Source organism: Eulemur rufifrons, chromosome 7 (assembly GCF_041146395.1).
Source record: "Eulemur rufifrons isolate Redbay chromosome 7, OSU_ERuf_1, whole genome shotgun sequence".
NCBI classification, from domain to species: Eukaryota; Metazoa; Chordata; class Mammalia; order Primates; family Lemuridae; genus Eulemur; species Eulemur rufifrons.
The window spans coordinates 77,067,068-77,087,474 of NC_090989.1; the positions used below are offsets into that span (position 1 = coordinate 77,067,068).

Sequence of the window (20,407 nt, forward strand, 5' to 3'; positions counted from 1 at the left end):
TCAACCATAATTAGTGACTTACGAATCCAACTATATGCTTCATTTTGTCCCCAGGGATATCACGAGATGAATCATCAAACATTTTGCTGAAAACCTTTTCTATCACATTTCCTATTCTCCCAGTTTAATGACCTAATTGATAGAAAAGACAGAAGGTTTAATTACATGACTTGTTCCTAATCACCTAGTTTGGCTCCTTGCAATGGTTTCCACAGCTGTTATTAATTCTTAGGAGCCATCCTTTATTTTTAATTTGATTTTATTATTACTGGCAGAATCAAGTTCCAAATAAAAAATCCAGCCCATGTGGAATCCACCTTCTCTACATTAGAATTAAGGGAGGATAAGGGAAGAAGGCTGATAGTTAAGATGCATTAGTATGTGAGTTTGCATTGAAAATTATCAACATTTTTGTTTACTTAATATCTTGATTTTTAGTAGCAATAACCACAAAATGACTTAAAAAAAAAAAAAGTTTGGAGCCCCAGAGCTGATTTTACAGTTCTCACAGCATTATTTTAGTGCCATCTGGAGACAAACATCATGCATTGCAGAGGGTAGGAAAATAGGAGGAAAAAAAATCATAAACTTCTCAAACCTCAATTAAGCAACATAGATTATAACTTGCTCTTTTTGCCAGTCTGTACCCAGAAAGGCATTACATTTGTAAATGTCCAATCATCCAACAACCTTATAAAATATGTACTGTTATAATCACCACTTCACAGATGGAGAAACTGAGCCACAGCAAGTAAGTGGTAGAACTGGAATTCGAATCTAATCAGTCTGATTCTAGAGCATATACATTTTAACCACAATGGCATATAAAACTTCCCATTTTACTTCTATATTCTGTCAAAAACTGACATTTGCAATATCAAGGGTAGAATGAACATTAGTAAGAGGAAATAGAAGCCCAAGAGGGAAGAGGTGATTGATTGTAGGAAACCCTTGAACACTCTGAAGGAAACCATGTCTTTGGGACTGGACACAATCCAAGAATACTGAGAGAATATAGAGGTTGCTAAGCATGTCTGTGGTTTTAAGGCACTGTGGAGGAGAGAGAGGCTGAAAGCCTGGGGATGGGTAGTGTTTCTGGCAGGTAAGACTATGACAGCCAATGCAAGCATCATTTCTAAGCACGTAGATATGGAAGTGCTGATTCCTAGGCCCTAGTATGGGTTCGCTAAGAATAAGTCATGTCAGACACACCTCATTTTCTAACGGGATTTCATCAAGGCCCCTCTGCACATCCTCGTGGAAAAGATGAAGAAATATGGCTACATGCAAAACTGGTTATTTTCATGGAGGTTGACATGACTGTACCCTGATGTTCTGATGGTTGTCAACCTGGAGGAAGCTTTTAGTGGCAAAACCCAAGAGTTGGCTTCAATTCTTTGGTCAGCAATTTTATTCACTGTTGGGATGAAAATCTTACGTCTCAGTCACTACCCTGTGGAGATAATATCAAGTGGAGAGGCACAGACAACTGGAGGATCCCAAAACATCGTAATAGCCTGGGCCACTGGGCTGACTGAATAAGAGGTAACTGAATAGAAATGAATATGAGGCCCTTCATCCCAAAGTCCTAGTCAACTGCTGTGTTGAGGAGTGACCTGGTGCAGCCTGGGTGAGACCCTTTAGAGTAGTGCAATCAACAAAAATATAACGTGAACTACATATGTAATTAATTTAAAATTTTCTAGTAGCCACATTCTAAAAAGTAAAAAGCAAAAAAAACCCTCAGGTGAATTTTAATAATATATTTTATTTATTTTTAATGGTATATTTTATTTTACCAAATATACTCAAAATTCTATCATTTAAACATGTAATCAATAGAAAACTCATTGAGATATTTTACATTCTTCTTTATATTAAGTCTTCAAACTCGTGTGTATTTTATACTTCATAGTACCTCTCAATTTGTATGAACCACATTTCAAGTGTTCAATAGCCACATGTGTCTACTGAACTGAACAGGTGTTAGAGGGTTTTCATTGACACTCAGCTGTGATGAGACAAATCCTCAATTAAGTTGTTCCCAGACTGGGTGCATAAATAGAGGCACTGTGCCTAAAGTTATACCACTCAGGAGGATTTAATTCTTTTAATGGAAAAAGCAAGGATCTGGGCTCTTTGACATATAAAATCATTACTGGCGCTGCCTAGGACCTGTGTCCAATCATTGATTGTGAGTGCTGGGGCAATTTCAGTGACTAAAATACTAAAATTTTAAATAAGTGAACATTTACCAAATGGTTTTTTCTTCTCTTGCTTATCTCCCAGTGTATTTGGATAAGTCTTTTTGTTCATGGTACAAGTCATTACTAGAGCTAGTAGTAGCTTATCTTTTTTCAAGGAATAGAATAAAATTCTCTATTTCCATTTCTAATAACATTCAATGCAACTTTTCAAATAAGTTTTAAGTTTCCACATCCTGTTCCCTTTTCAGTGATTTCTGGGCACTAATATCCATTCAGGAATCTAGCAACCTAACCAATAGTGAATGCAGCTGAGAAGTAGGAAGTAAACATAAGTGAATGAAAAATAAAATGAATATCCAAAAAAGACGTTAAAAATGCACAAAAGCTCAAGCTCAGAAATATCACCCTTCATTATCTCCATTTTGCAGATCAGAAAACTGAGGTTCAGAAAGGTTAACTGGCTTCCAGTGTCCCAGAGATTAAGTCTGTTGTCAGGCCAAGCATCCTTTCTGCCTTATTACATAGCTCCCTGGAATAACACTTTCCTTGCAGAGCTGAAGACACTACTATCTGTTCCCCCAACATCATTACTTAACATCCTTCTTCCACTGTGTTTATTCTCTCTGCTTGTGAATTCACAGTAGTTGAGTACATTCTCTGGAGCAGGTTGCTTTGGTTCTAATGCCGCGCCCACCACTTGTAAGATATGGGATGTAGCTTGATTTCCTTATCTGTAAACTGGGGGATAACAAGAGTCCCTTATCCATGTCAATGAATTTATCCATGTAAAGCACTTAGGACAGAACCTGGCTCATAGTAGGCACTAATTAAGTATTTCTTTTACTCAGTGGATAAGAGACCAAGTTTTCACTGTTCTTCACTTGCACTTTTCTAACACATGAAAGCTTCTCACTTGAAGGGAACTTACATACTGCCTACTATAACCTCCCAGCCTAAGAACCTCCTCTGCAATACTCCTGGACAGATGGACATCTTTGGTTTACTTGGTGAGAGCTCCCTGCTACTCCACTTTTGGATAGTACTAACTTCTGGGAAAGAAGTTGTACCATAGTGCAAAAAACTTGGGATTCAGAGCCTGGTTTTATGATCCTCCCATCATCCTCCCTACCCCTCCCACCCATTACTATACTTTATTGTGAGAAAAATCCATGGAACTTTGATATAAATCTGTCCAAATTATAATGTGCCTCAGATAAAGTACTTAAAGCTAACTAAAGCTCATAGAGTCCAATGATAAGAAGATATTCCTTTTCAACTCATTAAAGTATGGCAGTTGACCATGGATAAAAAGGAGTGACAAAGCCCCATTAATGTTCTTCTTTGTAGGCAGAGCATTATCTCTATGGGGTCTTTCTAGCCAAGACTAGTAACTCTAGCTCTTAGTATCATCACTGACTTTTGCAGACATCTTGGAAAAGTATTTGCAAGTGCAAATAATGATCAAGCATTCTCCTGGGCTCAGATATGTAAGGGAAATGATCATTTTTAAGAAATGTTCAACTACAGGCAATTCAGTACATAATGAAACTCAAATGTACAAAAAGTCTACTAAACTTATGTATTTATGTGATTTCATTTGTTTTCTAAGATAGTTTCAAATAGTAGCACTGGCTGCTGCTGGAACTATACTAATGGTTGGAAGGCAGATCCACCACACTGCAACAGAAATTGTTGAACAGCACTACACATTCACTAGCAGAGGTGAACATACATGAAAAGTAGAGTGTGATGTGACCGTATAATGTAAAAAAAGTGAAGAAAAGTGAAGGAGGTTCAAAAGTCAAATGTACTCAAGTCACATACTATTTGAATCAGGTGCGTTCAGAAGAGGCAAATGAAATTTGCAATTCTACTTAAAATTCATTTTCTAGAGCCACTGGTAATTCTTGTTCCTAAACAAACCAAAGGCTTTCCAATCATGAGGTCAACAGAGACTATACACATGAAAGGTACCTTCTAAACAGTAAAGCATCCATATCGTGTTTTTATAATTCCCAAATTAAATGGGAGGAAATATACTTTCTTAAGGACAATTAGATCTTTGTGTAACCTTAATTCATGTGTCCCAATCTCTAATCTATTCAGGTTCTTCAAGCTTCTTTCTATAAGATGCCATTGCCGTGTGTGTTTAATTGGGTATGAGGGCTGGATCTTTCTACTCTTTTGCATGCTTGTGCATCCAACTCGCTTGATGGGAGAAGGACAACCCAACTATCTCACAGGAGAAAAGAAACAGGAGTCACGAAAAAAATAACAACAAAATGTATTTAAAAACAGACTTCTCCAGTTGGCATTTTGAATGAGATAGTTAACAATTAACTCCAACCCTCTGTGTTGTGTTTCTTTTGCTCCTGGAGTCCTCTTGCAGCTTTAATTCTTGAAACTCAGGTGGCAGCACCAGACATTAAATCCCCAAAGGGAGAGGTATTAGTAAACCTTTTGCTTGCTGGTCATTCTTTTCTGAATGCAATGGGCAAATTCTTAAGCCCTCTTATTCATTTCATGACGATCATTAGAAAAAAAATTAAACCAAACTTGCATATTGAAAATAAAAACAAAAACACAAAAAGCCCTGCAGATAATAAATATCGCTGATTCACTCATTTTAAACAAAGTCTAATTTTATTCACTCTTAATATCCTTGCAGTCCATTGTATACCTTCTGCATTGATCCTTGTTTCAGTAGCTGTTTGATACCTGAAGAAAGGATGAACAAATCACTCTATTAACAGAAAAGTAACTTCCCTAGAGTTTAAAGAGCATGTTTCATGGAAGGCTCATAAAAGGCCTTATGACAACCATAGATTGAATTAAACAAGTAACTACCAATCTCCAACTGGATTGCATGTAGATAACCAGCCCCCCACACACGTGCATCCAAGATGATCCCTTGTCTCTTTCTCTCAGGCCCACATTCCACATACATAACCCCACAAAACCCTATGAAATGAGGAATGAGAAGAAGCAATAAAAAAGGAAAGAAAACTCTTCAGCTAAGTCTTCCATTCCTCCTTCTTTATCCTCTTTTCATCTCTCTCCTTTCTTTTCTCATTTAGGAGCCTCAGCTGGGCCCTCTTCCAAATCAGTCATCATAGATACCCACCCCTAAGCTTCCAGTCCTTCTATTATACCTCATCTTCCCTTTTGGAGTTTAGTCCAGCTCGTTTGTTTTAAGTCCAGCTCATCTGTTTCACTCCCATACAACCTGTCACTCCCTAGGTTTCAAAGCCCAACTTACACAACCTTTTGTTAACAGTGACACAAGGATTTTTTTTTTAACATTGCCTTTACAGAGAAAGACAAGTTCACTCCTATCCTTGTGTTCTACTAGTATTAATTGTTGATGTCTCATATCACTGGAGGGTTTTGCATCTATTGCCACCCTCCTAACACACATAGAACAACAGCCCCCCCCCACCCCCCCCCCCCCCCCCCACACACACACACACACACTCATTATAGTCCATACCTTCTCTTGCTTCCTCTGTTAACTGTTCTTTTGGAAAATCCACATCAAAAGTGATTATCAAAGAGCCCTTGATGTTGTTGTTGTCAAAGCTGGGGAGCCCTTCCCCCTTCTTCCATAGCTTTGCTCCCGGCCTGGTGATCTTATCCCGGGAAATATGTACCTGGAAAGCAAAAGAGAATGGACTGGAATAGATCTGGCACACCCAAAGTACACTAGTGAGCACTGGTGCACAAAACTAATGTCACAGCTCAGCAAAAGGAAAGGATGAAGAGGCAAAGGAAATGTATTAGGACAATGCAAGTCACAGAAAAAAGGTTTTTTAAAAAAGAAAAATCAAACACAAAAACAAGTTAAAAAAGTAAGGTTTTTGTCAGTAGAATCTATAAGAACGGGCCTGTCAAGGGCTGTGCAGTCAACTCTGAGTAGCTGAAAGGTCTGTGGCACTGTTACTGCTGGACGTTCAGCAGCAGAGTGATGAGAGGAGGCAGAACAAGGTCGAGAAAGGAGTCCCTGTGGTTCTAAATGATTGAGGCAGCTGATATAATCTCAAAACTACCCATATGAAGGCTTTAAAAGGACAGAAAACAAGAAAATTGGTCTGTTTACCTTGTGACCATCCAAGTGAGTAATGTCCATCTCAAAGCCAACCAGAGACTCAACTAGTGAGATTGTCACATTTGTGTACAAATCATCTCCTCTCCTTTCAAATATTGGGTGCCTAAAAACAGAACAAGGTAAAAATTGTTAATTTCCATCTTTCTTTGAGTTCAAAAAGTTGTTAGAAAAATCTTAGATAAAGATGAACACTACTCTTTCAAACAATTAGCATTTATCAGACATGCTTTTGTGTATAGTATTATACACAAAAGACTATAAAGTTGAGACTATAAAGTTGTATAAGTCTTATTAAATGCTACTCTTTTTTTTTTTTTTTTGAGACAGAGTCTCACTTTGTTGCCCAGGCTAGCGTGAGTGCCGTGGCGTCAGCCTAGCTCACAGCAACCTCAAACTCCTGGGCTTAAGCAATCCTACTGCCTCAGCCTCCCAAGAAGCTGGGACTACAGGCATGCGCCACCATGCCCGGCTAATTTTTTCTATATATATATTTAGCTGTCCATATAATTTCTTTCTATTTTTAGTAGAGATGGGGTCTCGCTCTTGCTCAGGCTGGTCTCGAACTCCTGAGCTCAAACGATCCGCCCACCTCGGCCTCCCAGAGTGCTAGGATTACAGGCGTGAGCCACCGCGCCCCGCCAAATGCTACTCTTAAGGAGCTTACAATCAGCAAAAGCCAAAATACGTAAGTAAAACTATCAGTCATCAGATTATGGAAAAGAGAGAAAGACAACTTCTAGCAGAAGTTGGGGAGATAAGCAACTGAAACAGATCTGTGGAGATTTCCCGTGCTGTTCTTGAAGGCCAGGTCAGCTCTGGAGATGCAGATAAGGTAGGTGTGAGGAAGGGGGAATAGGGTGAAAGAATTCTGGCAAAGGCAACAACTTGAGAAGGTACCAGGTTTATTCAGGGAATAGCACATATTCCATTTTCTCTGGGAAGTGATGAGAAAGACAAGGTAGGTAAGGAAAGCTGGGGAAAAAATCATTGAGATTAAAGAGTGAGGTGAGTGAAAAGTCCTAGGCAGTGGTGGGGCATTTTTCCATACTTCAATAGGAACCTGTTTCAACGAATCCTTAGGTATCACTGGTTTCCAAAGTGGTAACAGGAGAGAAATAATAAACAAGAAAGCCCGAGCCTCAGGTAAAATTGTCTAAGCAGCACTTGATGCTGAAAAGCTCACAAAAGCTCTGATCATAGAAGCTGCATAGTATGTAATAGAAGGTCCTTTCTATGGAAAAGTTGCTCATTCTTATATGGTGCCACAGTTTCTCAGCTAAAATCTTTGCTCTTCTTGACTCCCTATCTTGTTTGCTTCTCGTTTATAACTTCTTACTTGTCTTATCCAATCTTTCTTTTTAACATCTTTTGGATTTGTGAGTCTTAAGTAAATAACTGGGGCTCAATCCTAGGGCCCAACCCCAAATTTTCAGTGGTATTATTAAAAAGTTACAAATAATTGTTTAGGGTATGAAGGGCATGAAACAGAAAAATGTCTGCAAGTGCTCTGGTGGCTACCCACATCTCTATGATCTGACTCATCTGAAAAGCTGGGGCTAAAGAGAAGGCCTCTAAAATTAGAGTACTTACTTGACAACTTTGATTCGGAACCGTAAATCTCCAGGCTCCCCATCCACGTGAGGCTCACCTAGTCAGGGCAGATTACAGCATACTGTAAGTCACACAAGTCGAACATCACAAATCTACTTAGCAATTGAGACAATTTTTTAAAGCCACTGCCTGAGGCATTGACTCTGTCAAGTCTACCTGTGAGGGCAGTGTCTATGCCTGGTTATATCAAGTTTCAGGTTACTAGTGAAGATCACCTGTGCCTTGGGTACAGCAATAAATAACATGACCTATTTCCTAAACAAAAGAATGATTCAATGGTTTCCTGAACCTGAAGTTTTAAAGCTTTTTCTTTTCTTTTAGAATTTTAAATTTAAGTCCATAGGTAAGGTCTGAGAGCATTTTATTAATGCCAACGCTAGAGCTACATTATCTTCTTTCATCACTTAAAATTAATCCATTAAGGTCAGAACACCCTAAATTTTGATAAAATTTAAAACTTAGGCTACCTGATAACTTTTGGCCATGATATTCGAAGGATAAGCAGTAATGCCACTGCTTCAAGTGACTAACCATGATAGTCATAAAAAACATTTCTGTATCTTAAAACTGGGTGAAGAGTGTTAGAAATTATATATGCATTTACTATGTGGCCATTAAGATCTGGTAAAGTGGAGTGAGAGGTATTCATAAGCAAGCAGAGAGCAGAAAGTTATAACAATAAAACATCAAATATCAGTATTTCACCTTCTCCAATAAACGGGTACTCCATGCCGTCTCTCACCCCAGGTTCTATTTCTACCTCTAGCGTTCGTTCTTCATTCACTAGTCTGAGAAAAAGAGAATTAAAAAAAGAAAAAAAAAAAAAAATGAAAACACAAACAAAACCCCAGATACAGATAGTAGTTCCAGTTTTGTGTATTTTATCAGAACTTGTGTCTCTACTTGACAAAGCCATCTGATATCCATTTACATCTTCTACATGCTAAAATTCAGGGCGAAACTACTATATATTACATATACACATAAGAATGATCTAACATTCCAATTAGGAAGAAAATGAAGCATTAACACTTGTTAAATACATTCAGAAATAAAGGGTGCTGTTTATTAGTTCAGAAACATAAAAGTATTTAGAATACTTAAGGAAAAAATAAAAAATTCCTTTTTTTTTTTTTTGCTCTTTTGATAGAACATGGTGGGGGAGGGAGAGAGAGCGAGAGAGCAGGGAGGGCGACCTAGGTATGGACCCCTAGCATTTTATTAGACAAATGAAATTACATAGTGTTTCTTGATAGAACAAAGAAGAAGCTTTCACTTACTTGACATTAGGGCACTCATCGCAGACCACCTCCTGGGTCATTTGGAAGCGCCCAGGGCCCAGCTGGGTGGTCCGCATCTCTTGCCGACAATTGCATTTCCGTTTGCCTGGAGCCTGCCTTGCCACAGGTTTGTTTCTAACTACCTAAGAAGTGCATAAACAATATCAGCTTCTCTCTCATGCAAAACAGCCATTAGTTTCCTCTACCACTCAGGGCTCTGCATGCATGGGTAAACTGAAACTTCCCCTTCTCTGGCAAGCTATCCCTCAAGGAGACCTAAAGCTGATAGAACTCTTTGAGGAGGACAGATCAGCCTAAAAATAGGAATGAAGCAAACACATACTTAAATGACTCAAATTCTAAAGTTGGAAAAGAGAGAGGAGAGTAAGAAAGAGAACCAAAAAATAAGATGTATGATGTAAGCATTTCTAAGCCACAACTAAATGGTACTGAGTTAAAGTAGTTCATAGAATCATTATCTTTTAAGAAATCTGAGCTGTGTAAAGCATACTGCGGAACAATCACAGCCCTCAAAAACTGGTATGTGGCTACCATCTAATCCTGTGATTAACCTAATGAAAATGCCTCCTTGCTTCAGGCAACTCGATCTAGGACTATTTTCCTTTAACAGGCAAGAACAGACACAACAACCATCTCTTTATAGCTGACTGCAAACAAACCTTCTGATCCCTCTAAGTATATGAAATTAATATATAGGAAGAAATGTATTCCTATTTTTATCGGTTTAATTAGTCAAACACCAATCACAAGGTATGTGCTCATGCCACAGAATGACAGGAAGGCTTGAAGAAAAATCCCTTAAAGTTTACTAACATATGAAAGCCCAGGACAACAGAAGAAATTATAACAACAATAACAGTAATTAGAGCAAACACTTTTATAGTAATTATTATAATACATGCCAAGCAATGCTCTAAACACTTTTGTGTATTCTTTTAATCCTCATAACAACCTTATGAGGTAGGTACTGTTATGATCTCAATTTTACAGATGAGGTAATGAAAGCATAGGAAGGTTAAGTAACACAACTAAGGCCATGTAACTAATATATGACAGAGCCAGGATTCTAAACTAGGCAGTCTAGCTGCAAAGTTCATGCTTCTAACTATTGTACTATCCTATCTATCCCTCAATGTAATTTTTTCTTAATCAAAGAATTTACCGTGCGGTCATTAAAATAGCAAAGCCATTGCGTCCTTTACAATGATTAGATTAAAAGAGAATTTGTATAGGGGCACACTAACAGCAAAATTGATGTATACTGTGTATTAGTTATGACTGCAGAACAACAGGTTTGGAAGGGATTGTGGGAGTGAATAAGGCTCACCTCTTTTCTCTAAACAACCTCTCCTGTTTTTGAAGAAGAGATGGCTCAAATATTTTTAATGCCCTTTTCTTCTATCCTGCAGCCTGAACAACAGTATTACAAGCCAGTAGCATCTTCCCTGATTGTTTAGTCCTCTTCTTTCAACTATTCAGTGCAAAAGCTACAACTAAGAAGAAAATGCTTCTCATCAAGATGGCACATATGCATAGGTTACTGGCTATCCCCTCCAAAATCCTGGAAAAACTACAAGAAAACATGGATTCCAGGAAATCATAACTGTAAGACAGAATATATGGGAAAATCCCAGAGATAGAAAGCTGTTTTGAACTGATATGTGTGTAGGGTGATGGCTATAACCTGAGCAACAGCAGCTAGTGAGGGCTGTGAGAAGACATGAGGAAAAAGTAGCTGAAGTTCTGCTCTTGCCTCTCTCCTGAACTGCCTTGGAACAAGCACTGTTTGCCAACCCCCCCCCCCCCCAGAAGGAGAAAACAAAAGACCCAGACACCAAACAAAACCCAAAACACCCCCAACAAACAAACAAAACACAGCTAAAAACCACTGGGGAAGGGCTCACCCCAAGATGCTCTACTGGGAAAGGTAGTTGCCAATACCCATAAGGTAATTAATATGTGTTCACAGGCCAAAATAGCTACACACCCCAAGAGTCCAACTATCTGCCCCCTAAAAGACAACAGACTGGATGACATATATTCCAAGCAAATATGCTAGAGAAGACAGACCAGGAATTTAAAATAAGCATGATAATATTTCAGGAGGTATGGAAGACATTATTAGCAAAATGAAAGAGTAAGAAATAATATAAGAATTAAAAATATTTTGTATAAAAATATGAATTGAAATTAAAACACCGCAGATGGGAAATTATTAGAATGGATATAGCTAAAGATTGAACTAGTGAGCTGGAAGATCAGAATGAGGTATTCTCCCAGTAGGAAGGAGTAAAGGAAAAATAGAAATTATTTTTCATACTTAAAAGAAAGTTAAGAGTAGACAGACATGACAAAGGAGAGAATTAAATATTTGAAAAAATACGGAGATATATTTTCCAGAATTTTAAAAACAATGAGTAAACTAAAAAAATGACAAAGTTTTAGTAGAAAATATAGGTGAATAACTTTCTTATTTTATTTTTAAAACTTTTCTAGAGACAGTGTCTCACTATGTTGTCCAGGCTGGAGTGCAGTGGCTGGACCTATTCACAGGTGCAATCATGGCACACTGCAGTCTCAAACTCCTGGCCTCAAGTGATCCTCCCACCTCAGCCTCCCAAGTAGCTGGGACTATAGGTGCCCAGCATTGTGCCCAGGTGCTTTCTTATCTTAGAGCAGAAAAGAATTTCTTAAACAAAACATAAAAACTAACCATAAAAGACTGATAGATTTGAACTAATTCTATTCATTAAAATAAATCTTATTTATAATGAAAAGACAAGTTACAAATCGATAGGATGTATTTGTATTACATACAGCCGACAACAGATTTGCAGCAAGAGTGAAGTACTCTTAGAAATCAGTAAGAAAAGGGCAAAAGAAAAATGGGCAAAAGACATGAACAAGTATTTCACGAGAGAGGAAACAAATATGGGCAATAAACACAGGCAGAGATTCTTATTCTAACTGGTAATCAAGAAAATGCAAAATAAGACCACAATGAGAGAACATTTTATGCCCATTTGATGGTCAAAAATTAAGAAGTCTGATAATTCCAAGTATTAGAGAGATAGCAAATCTATAGATTCTCTTAGTAAATTGCTGGTAGAAGTGTTGATACAATCAATTTCAAAAATAATATGGTATTATCTTGTAAAAATGAACATTAGTTCACATTACTCAGAAATTCTACTCTTAAGTAAATCCACCCAAGAGATATTCTTGCTTATGTGAATGTGGCTATATATGCATAAGAATGTTCATAAAAGCACTGAATGGAATTGAAAAAAACTGGAAAAAAACCTAAATGCCTATTCATAACATGTGGCCACAATAAAATTTATCTGAAATTATAGCTATAAGCAACAAGGATAAATCCTAGTAACATAACAGTAGGTGAAAGAAGCCAGTCCCACAAGATAATGAATAACATACCATTTTTACAAAGTCAAAAGCAATGAAAACAATACATTATTCAGCTGTTTGTATATACATGATAAAACAAACAAGAATGGCAAAGGAATAAAGACAAAATTCAGGATAGGCGTTACTTCTGGAGGGAGGCAGGGAATGGAAGAGAGAAGTAGTGTGAAAGTAAAGTAAGTTATGGTATTGTTTCACTTAGCTCTTGAGCCGGGTGGTAAGTTCATGAAACAATGACAATAGTGTATCATAAATCAAGGATTATGATTCATTCAATTCTGTGCATCTGATTATTCTCCCTTGCCCTCTAAAAGACAGAGAAGGTACACAGAAACCTCTCATTTTAGTAAGAAGTATAAGTTCTGAGAGTCAATACGAGCGGCTATATTGTTTGAACTTACTTCCACAAAATTTCCTGCATACACTTCTTCCAAAGTGACTTCTAGATCTACAATAATATCACTTCCTCTCGGAATATTTCTGTCTTGCTGACGAGGGGTCCCTCCAAACATGAAACCAAAATCTCCAAAGAAGCTGTATATAAGTGTAAAATCATCAGGAAAAGAAATCAGAGTTCATGTTTTATAATTATTTAGTTTTCTTCACAATGATAAAATACTGTTTCCTACCCACACATTGTGCAAAACTGAAAGATATTTTTAATACACTGGAGTCATATACAATACACAATTTTTAATTTATACTATCAACTATATTACTCCTTACCACCAAAAAATTTACTTTTTAATACAATATGGCTCATACATATAGCACAGTATATACACATATAGTATTCCAATGAATTCAACACTAGATTCAACCAATGAAATAACCTGTTTCAATATTGGGAAAAATCCAGTGATGGTGGACATACTGAGAAAGGGTATAGTATATAAACTTACATAATGCTGAACTTCCTGGTTAATTTAAGGAATTTTTAAGGGTAATGTTAACATATGTAGTGTTCGCTTTACATGATGAAAGAAGCTACTGCTGTGTACAAAAATCTTGGGTATGCAATTAAATAAGCTAAAAATGCACTAGCCTTAGTAAAATTCTAGTTCTTAAAGAGAAAGAAGTTCTAGTCTCTACAAGACAAAAATTAGTATTTCTAAGTAACAAAAGAATCACTTTGAGATTAATAAAAACAATGACCTTTAATTATGCAGGTGTTCTAATCTTAATTTTTGGAAGAAGCCTCAGAGATTAGCACAGTGAGGATGACAATTATATATAATAACTTCTCCTCCACCAACCAGCCCTGGTGAGTGAATTCCCTAAATCTCAAATAAAAGCAAAAAGGGAGAATGAAATGGGGGTTATGGGAAGCTTTTTCTCTTTCTGATATCCCTAGGTATCACTTTGGACAGCCAAGGGGAACAGGACACTTTCCTAGCAGGATAAAAAGCCAAATTAATCCTGGGGAAGATAAAGATGTCCTAATCATATTACTCACACATCTTTACAAATCCTAAAAATCCATTGTCACTCCCAAGCACTAAATGGAGAAATCTATTGTATGCAACAGTGATTCTTACTTCTTTTGGGGAAGGGTTCACAGAACCCTTTAAAAATCTGAAGAAAACAATGAACTCATTCCCCATAAAAATACAGTTTTAAATATTTTTTTATTTATAACTTCAGATTAAGATCTCCTAGTATATGGCATCATCAGGGTATATGGAAATACAAATGCTGAACAAAGAGGAGTTTTAAGAGGGAGAGGGAAAGGTGTTTATGATTCCAGACACCCAGCACTCCCAGAAGGCAGGAGATAAAAAGCCTCTACCTTAATCCCTTCCCTCAATGCTGGTTATCATAATCATCCCTCACTTGTTGACAGGATGAAACAGAAGCAGTTCTGGGTATGGGAATAGGAATTTTTCTCTCTCTGCTTACAGTACTTTTGCTCACTAAATGGTTTGCAGATTCCAAGACAGCAAGTAGGCAAGGACAATCTGGTTTCCAATATATATCCTCCATAATTGTCAGGGTTGATTTAACTAATATGGTTGGCTAGAAGGACAGCCCTTTCAATGCTATCTGTCTTTCCTGAAGCTTCCACAGGGAAGACAGTAATTGATTATTGGATCAGCTGACTTGCACTCTTCATCAAAAGCTTCTGAAATAGGGAATGAGGATAATTTTTTAATAATCACTAAGTGTCCTATTCTCAGTCACTAATACTTTGTAGATGGGTAAATCACTTACTGTGAAAAAATGTCTCCATGGGAGCTCTGATGACCATCTTTTAATCCTTCCTCACCATAAGTATCATACTGTTTCCGTTTCTCATTATCTGACAGAACCTAGGGATAAAAACCAGTAAAGGAAAAGATCACGAGCTGGTAATATTCAGTTAAGGCACATTCATGTTTGTGTGTGTGTGTGTTTTTTTTTTCCAACTGTGATAACTGGGTCTAAGATTTCAGTGGGATGTAGTTTTCATTATGTATTCTGTTAAGGCATGTTTATAAAGCTATTTTCTCTAACAGACTAAATTCTTTGATGCACTGTTAATTTCACATTGCTCAATTCATGTTTTTAAAGTTATCAAATCTCACCCAGTCACTTAAATATCATATCTGAGATTAGTGATGTACCTGTGAAGGTCAGGCTGGTAACAGGAAAGAAGTGAGATGGATTCCTCAGGTTTACTTCCCATGCGGCTTGACTCTAGGGCTTATGCTGTTAGCCACCATACTAAATTATCTCTCTAAACTATAAATTAACATATGACTATGAAGATAGAAGCAGTTAATTAGGACAGCCTTACAAATAGCTGGGCCCCACATGTCTACAATCCCCTGACGCCCAAACACACACACACACACACACACACACACACACACGTAAATATTAAGAGATTGGCAAATGAAGGGAATCAGATGATTGGTCCTCCAGAGGTCTACACTGTTATATTTTCATATTCTTTTTTAAAAGACACACTTTTGGCTTAGGGTCTGAATAATATGTAAGGAGTCAGAGTAAAAATTTACTAACATTTAAGATATACTTAAAAGGATTAATAGAAATTGATGCACGAAAGAGCAAGCCTTCTTAAAAACAAAGACAAATGGGTTAGTCCAGAAGTGACCACAGTACTTCTGGACTGTGACAGTCCAGAAGAGAGAAAGGAATGTTTGGACAAAGATCTTTAGAAAATAGGTACTAGGGGAAGCAGAAATAGGCAAGATTAACTTAAAAAAAACACAAAAACAAACTCTTATTACTACATGATTTGAATTTCCAATATTTCTACTGTCGAGTCTACTTCTCTGATCTTGTCTCAGCAAAGAAATAAACCTTGCATTTGGGTCTATAAAAAACACCATTTCAAAACCTCAAAATAATAACTGTTTTAAGTCAGTTTCTTCCTGGACATCAGAGGCTTCTATAATAAGCCCCCCAAAACAACCCCTGAAGTCATTTATTTATCATTTACTTTCTCCTCACTTTTCTTCTAAGGAATGCAATTTTATTCCATGGTCTTGGAAACAATTTTATTTTAAAAGAAAAAAAGGTTCTCAGTTGATTGGCCAACCAACACACTGATTTTCAACAATTAAAATGCCAGCAGTAATCCTAGCTCTGTAGAGAAAACAAATTTCTCTTCACAAAAGATTCTTCATACTGTACTGGGATTCTGATTTGTGAAACCTAATTTACCTAAGACTAAACACAATCAAGTTTGTGACCTGAAGGAAGGTTTCTCTGTGTTATATGGTTTTTTCTATAGCCATAGCTTTTATTCATACTTTATCCTTTTTCCTGATTCACCTCATATGCAGCACCTAGATCCTGGAATTTCTCCTGGGCTTGTGGATCATCAGGATTCCGGTCGGGATGAAGCTGCAGGGCTAGTTTTCTATAGGCCTTTTTAATATCCTTTATAGAGGCACTGCGAGGCACCCCCAAGATCTTATAGAAATCTCGCCTGGGAAGTGGGAAGAGAGAATACTTCATTAAAGAGTTATACATTACATTTTAAAAGTAAAAGTGGATTTTCCCCCCTTTATATTTAGGTTTGTGTCTGAGCCAAGTGGTACAAAAATGGAGATATACGTCACATTCACATATACACAGAATGACTAAAAAGAGAGCACATCAGAAATTGTAATGAGTCTTATATATTGAAGAAATCACAATGAGAGGCTATGTTTTGGGGGCATTGCTAGATTATTCAAAACACCTGTGGCACTCTTCTTTTAGAACTACCTTCAGTTAAGAAAACCATTTTTATCATTTTATGGTCCCATGTTATTATTTTCAGGCAATAACTGTATAATCAAATTAACTCTCCACCCTTTTCCCTATATTGGCTCCAAATGAATGCTGCTTACTTCCAAAAGTCAAATAACAACCTCAAAGGATGAATTCCTTTATTCAAAAAGATTATGTTACATAAATATCCTGACTAACAGTAACACTGTTGGAATGTTAAAGATGAAATAACTGAAATAAACTTCAGAGGTTAAAATAGAGGTAAGCCAAAGCCCAGATAATTCTGAAGAAAGAATAACACCCATCAGGATGCATGAGTTGTGTTTTTTGCTTAAAGAGAAAATATCAATCTTGTATTCATTTCTAGTAATCATACTAGTTTGTCTAGATCAAACCTTTATTACAGACAGCTGCTAAAGCCCACACGCAAGAGCCTCTATGTCTCAGCAGCTGTGAATATGTATGGCATGAACTGGGTAGAGATCCACCGACTTTCTTGCCAGGGACTATGCTGGAATCAAATTAATTGTAAAGCAATCTTCGCAAAAAGGGGTAGTGGGAAGATAGAATAGGACTATAATAAATTCTCAAGGCAGGGATCTTATTCAGCCCATTGAAGAGACCAATAGAAATACACTGAATAAAATGAATAAATAAGAACACTCATAAAAATCTATTTCTTTTGCCAGAATCATTTTAGCCACCAAACTTTATTCTGAAAATGCATTCTCTCAACAGTGGGAATGGGGAAGCTATTCACAATAGAGACAGTAACTTAGTAGTGATGGTAATTTAAAAATGCACTGGAGGGCCGGGCACAGTGGCTCACACCTATAATCCTAGCACTCTGGGAGGCCGAGGCGGGAGAATCACTTGAGCTCAGGAGATGAGCCTGAGCAAGAGCAAGACCCCTCTAACTAAAAATTGATGGCTAAAGCTTGAGGCTATGGTAAACTATTATGATGCCACTGCACTCTAGCCTGGGCGACAGAGCAAAACTCTGTCTTAAAAAAAAATGCATTGGGCTACCAAGACCAGTTGATATATGACAGAATATTAAAAGCTCTTAGTCACACTTTAGGAAAAGTCACTTAATTATTTCATATGTCTGTTTTTAAAATCATCACTCACAAGGGGCTCCATGAAGATTGATTAGGGGCTTTTTCCTCCCCCCCAAATCTGTTAAATTTTTACATCTTTTGAGATAAGAACAAAATAATCAAAAGGATTGCTAACATTAGTAACAAAAGGGCTAACGGTATAAAGAGTGAGGCTTACTTAGAATATGCTTCATATAAAAATGGTTAAGTAACAGCATAGTAAAATGCAGGGAAAAGATGGCTAGCACAGCTCAGCATCAACATTACAGTTCCTAAGAGACTCCTTTATGAATGACTGAAGTCTAAAACAATAGTGTTAATATTTATGTTGATGTTTTCTTAAACACCTAAGGATGTTGCTATAAGTGTAAAAAATACTAACAAAAACAGTATACCAAGAAAAAACAATAAAGCATTTTCTAGGAGTCATCTTTTGAGAAATTTAAGATGTTTCACAAAAAAATGACAACAAAGTTAAAGCATACATGCACAGAGAAAAACCTTTTAAGAGAACCAGTACTTAAAATTTAAAGCTCTCCTAGGTAGTACCTTCCCTGCTTAGAACCTATAAACTGTCAGAAGCTGAGACCTACTATTCCTTGCATTCTAAAATATGAGGCTGGCATACCATATTCTGGGTCACAAGGTTTATAGGATTATGGATGTTAAAGGAAGAAAGAATCCTCAAGGGTTCATCTGCTCCTATTCCCTGCATAAGGGTGGCACATTATTGTCCCAATGTTAGAGAATTTAGATGGTTCCTTCAAGGTTACATAATTCATAAGTGAGGTGGGGGCACCTGGGTAGAATCCCAGTTTACTACCTGTTGGTGAACTGCTCTTCCCGCTCAGATTATTCAGCTTCTCAAGGATGTACCACAGAGAGAGAGGCATGATGACAGTTTAGGCTCACTAAATAGCTCAAGAAGCTGGGAAGTACAAGGGCTCTCCAAAGGGTCTTCTTGCTCTCTCAATCCAATTTCTTTCAGTCCCTGCATGGCTTCCCTCTCCGCCCTCCTCACTCGACCTGACATAACCCACCCACTTTAATGTCAAAGCCCACCTCCCACCCTCCCAGTGGTTCGTCCAGGCTAGGTGTAGCATCGTCCGCTCCTCCAGCTCAGCAGGGCACAGCAACCCATCTCCCGGACCAAGGAAATATCCATTCCCTCAACCTTGGCCTGGCACTGTCACTGCCTTCGTGACCGTCAGGCACCCCTCTTTCTTCCTCAGCTCTGCGTGACACTGCTTCTGCTCACAATCACCTCCTTTCCCTCAAACTGCCTTCATCCCCCAGATGCTGTGTTCAGCAAGGCATCCGACTCCCACTCCTCCGGGCAAACCTAGTTCTAAGGGCCTCTGGATCTAAGGCCATCTCACTGGTGTCACCCACGGTTCTCCTCTCACCCCACTAGCCTGGCCCATAACATTCACTCCTCCGCCCCACAGCGAAGCCCCTCTCCACTCCTCAGTCTGGCACTGCCGCTCCCCCCACAGCCCCCTCCTCAATCCCCCCTCCCCCTCACACACACCCACTTCCCCAGCAAAGGCTGACCCACGGGCCCCGCGCCTGGCGGTGCCTGTTCCTCACCCGGCGATCACCGCCCCGATGAGGTACAACAGCAACAGGCAAAAGGTGCTCAGGTTCTGCGGGGCCATGGCTCTTCTGTCCCGGGCCCGGGCCCACGCACTCCTCACAGCCTCCGCCGCCGCGTCGGCTCGCCAGCCCACCGGGCCCAGAGAGGCAGCCTCACGCCGGGGGTCTCCTACTTGGTCCGCAGAGACAGCTAGCTTACCCCCTCCCCTGTTGGTCCACTTCCCGGGAGTCCCGAGTCCCGGCGAGAGAAGCCCCCGGCAGGAGAGGACCAATCGCGATCCGGGGCATCACACGCGGCCGGCGCCTGGGAACCAATCGGCGCAGTACACTTCACCTCCGAGGCGGCGCAAGCAGCCAGTCAGGCTTCGGAACAGCAGCTGCAGCTCCGGGCCAACTAGAAGAGGAAACGTCAGAGGATCGCGCCGACGCGGGAGTCCGCTCGGCCCAGCTCCGGGGAGTCGAAGAAAATTACGTGAAAGGTAGGGGTGGTGCCACGTGAGGGCACCCGAGGTACCGGTCTCCCCTCGCCCGCCTCCCCGGACTTTCCGCCAATCACGAGGCTCCTCCCCGGCACTGACCAATTGCGGGAGGGAGGTTTTATCTTGGTTACAAGTCTTGGAATTTCATTCAGTTTGAGCTCCAAGCGGGAGGAGGTAGCGGACGCACGAAGGCGGAATGGGCGGGGAAAGTGACTCCACGCCTACTGCGCCTCGGACACTTAGCCTAGGATATCTTATTCCCCTTAACTACCCCGTAAGAAAATTGTATCGGTTTTATGGAAAAGAGGTCTTGTACCTTACAGAGAAGCAACCCTGGAGACAGACCGATTTAAGTTCAGAT

The 20,407-nt window shown here is 38.9% G+C and overlaps 1 protein-coding gene across 2 annotated transcripts; it reads right to left on the minus strand.

The window, feature by feature from the left end:
* Positions 1 to 4,474: 4,474 nt before the first annotated feature.
* Positions 4,475 to 19,908, minus strand: DNAJB11 (DnaJ heat shock protein family (Hsp40) member B11). Of its 2 annotated transcripts, XM_069472800.1 has the most exons (10): positions 19,562 to 19,889; positions 16,428 to 16,584; positions 14,859 to 14,956; positions 13,049 to 13,181; positions 9,204 to 9,346; positions 8,629 to 8,711; positions 7,903 to 7,960; positions 6,304 to 6,415; positions 5,698 to 5,857; positions 4,475 to 4,925 (listed from the first exon to the last, which is right to left on the minus strand). In XM_069472800.1, the coding sequence occupies exons 1-10, from the start codon at positions 19,627 to 19,629 to the stop codon at positions 4,861 to 4,863; spliced, it is 1,077 nt and encodes a 358-aa protein (XP_069328901.1). In that variant the 5' UTR covers positions 19,630 to 19,889; the 3' UTR covers positions 4,475 to 4,860. The 2 variants fall into 2 exon arrangements, with proteins under 2 accessions (XP_069328901.1, XP_069328902.1); XM_069472801.1 differs by lacking the exons at positions 9,204 to 9,346; positions 13,049 to 13,181 and having other exon boundaries at positions 19,562 to 19,908.
* Between the last annotated feature and the right edge of the window lie 499 nt (positions 19,909 to 20,407).

Excerpts from the sequence above, each read along its gene's own strand:
- DNAJB11 (XM_069472800.1), bottom strand. The coding sequence starts at position 19,629 with ATGGCCCCGCAGAACCTGAGCACCTTTTGCCTGTTGCTGTTGTACCTC. Across the intron at positions 13,182-14,858 it reads CATGGAGACATTTTTTCACA|CTTCTTTGGAGATTTTGGTT; the intron begins GTAAGTGATTTA and ends ACTTATATACAG. Across the intron at positions 5,858-6,303 it reads CTCACTTGGATGGTCACAAG|GTACATATTTCCCGGGATAA; the intron begins GTAAACAGACCA and ends TTTGCTTTCCAG.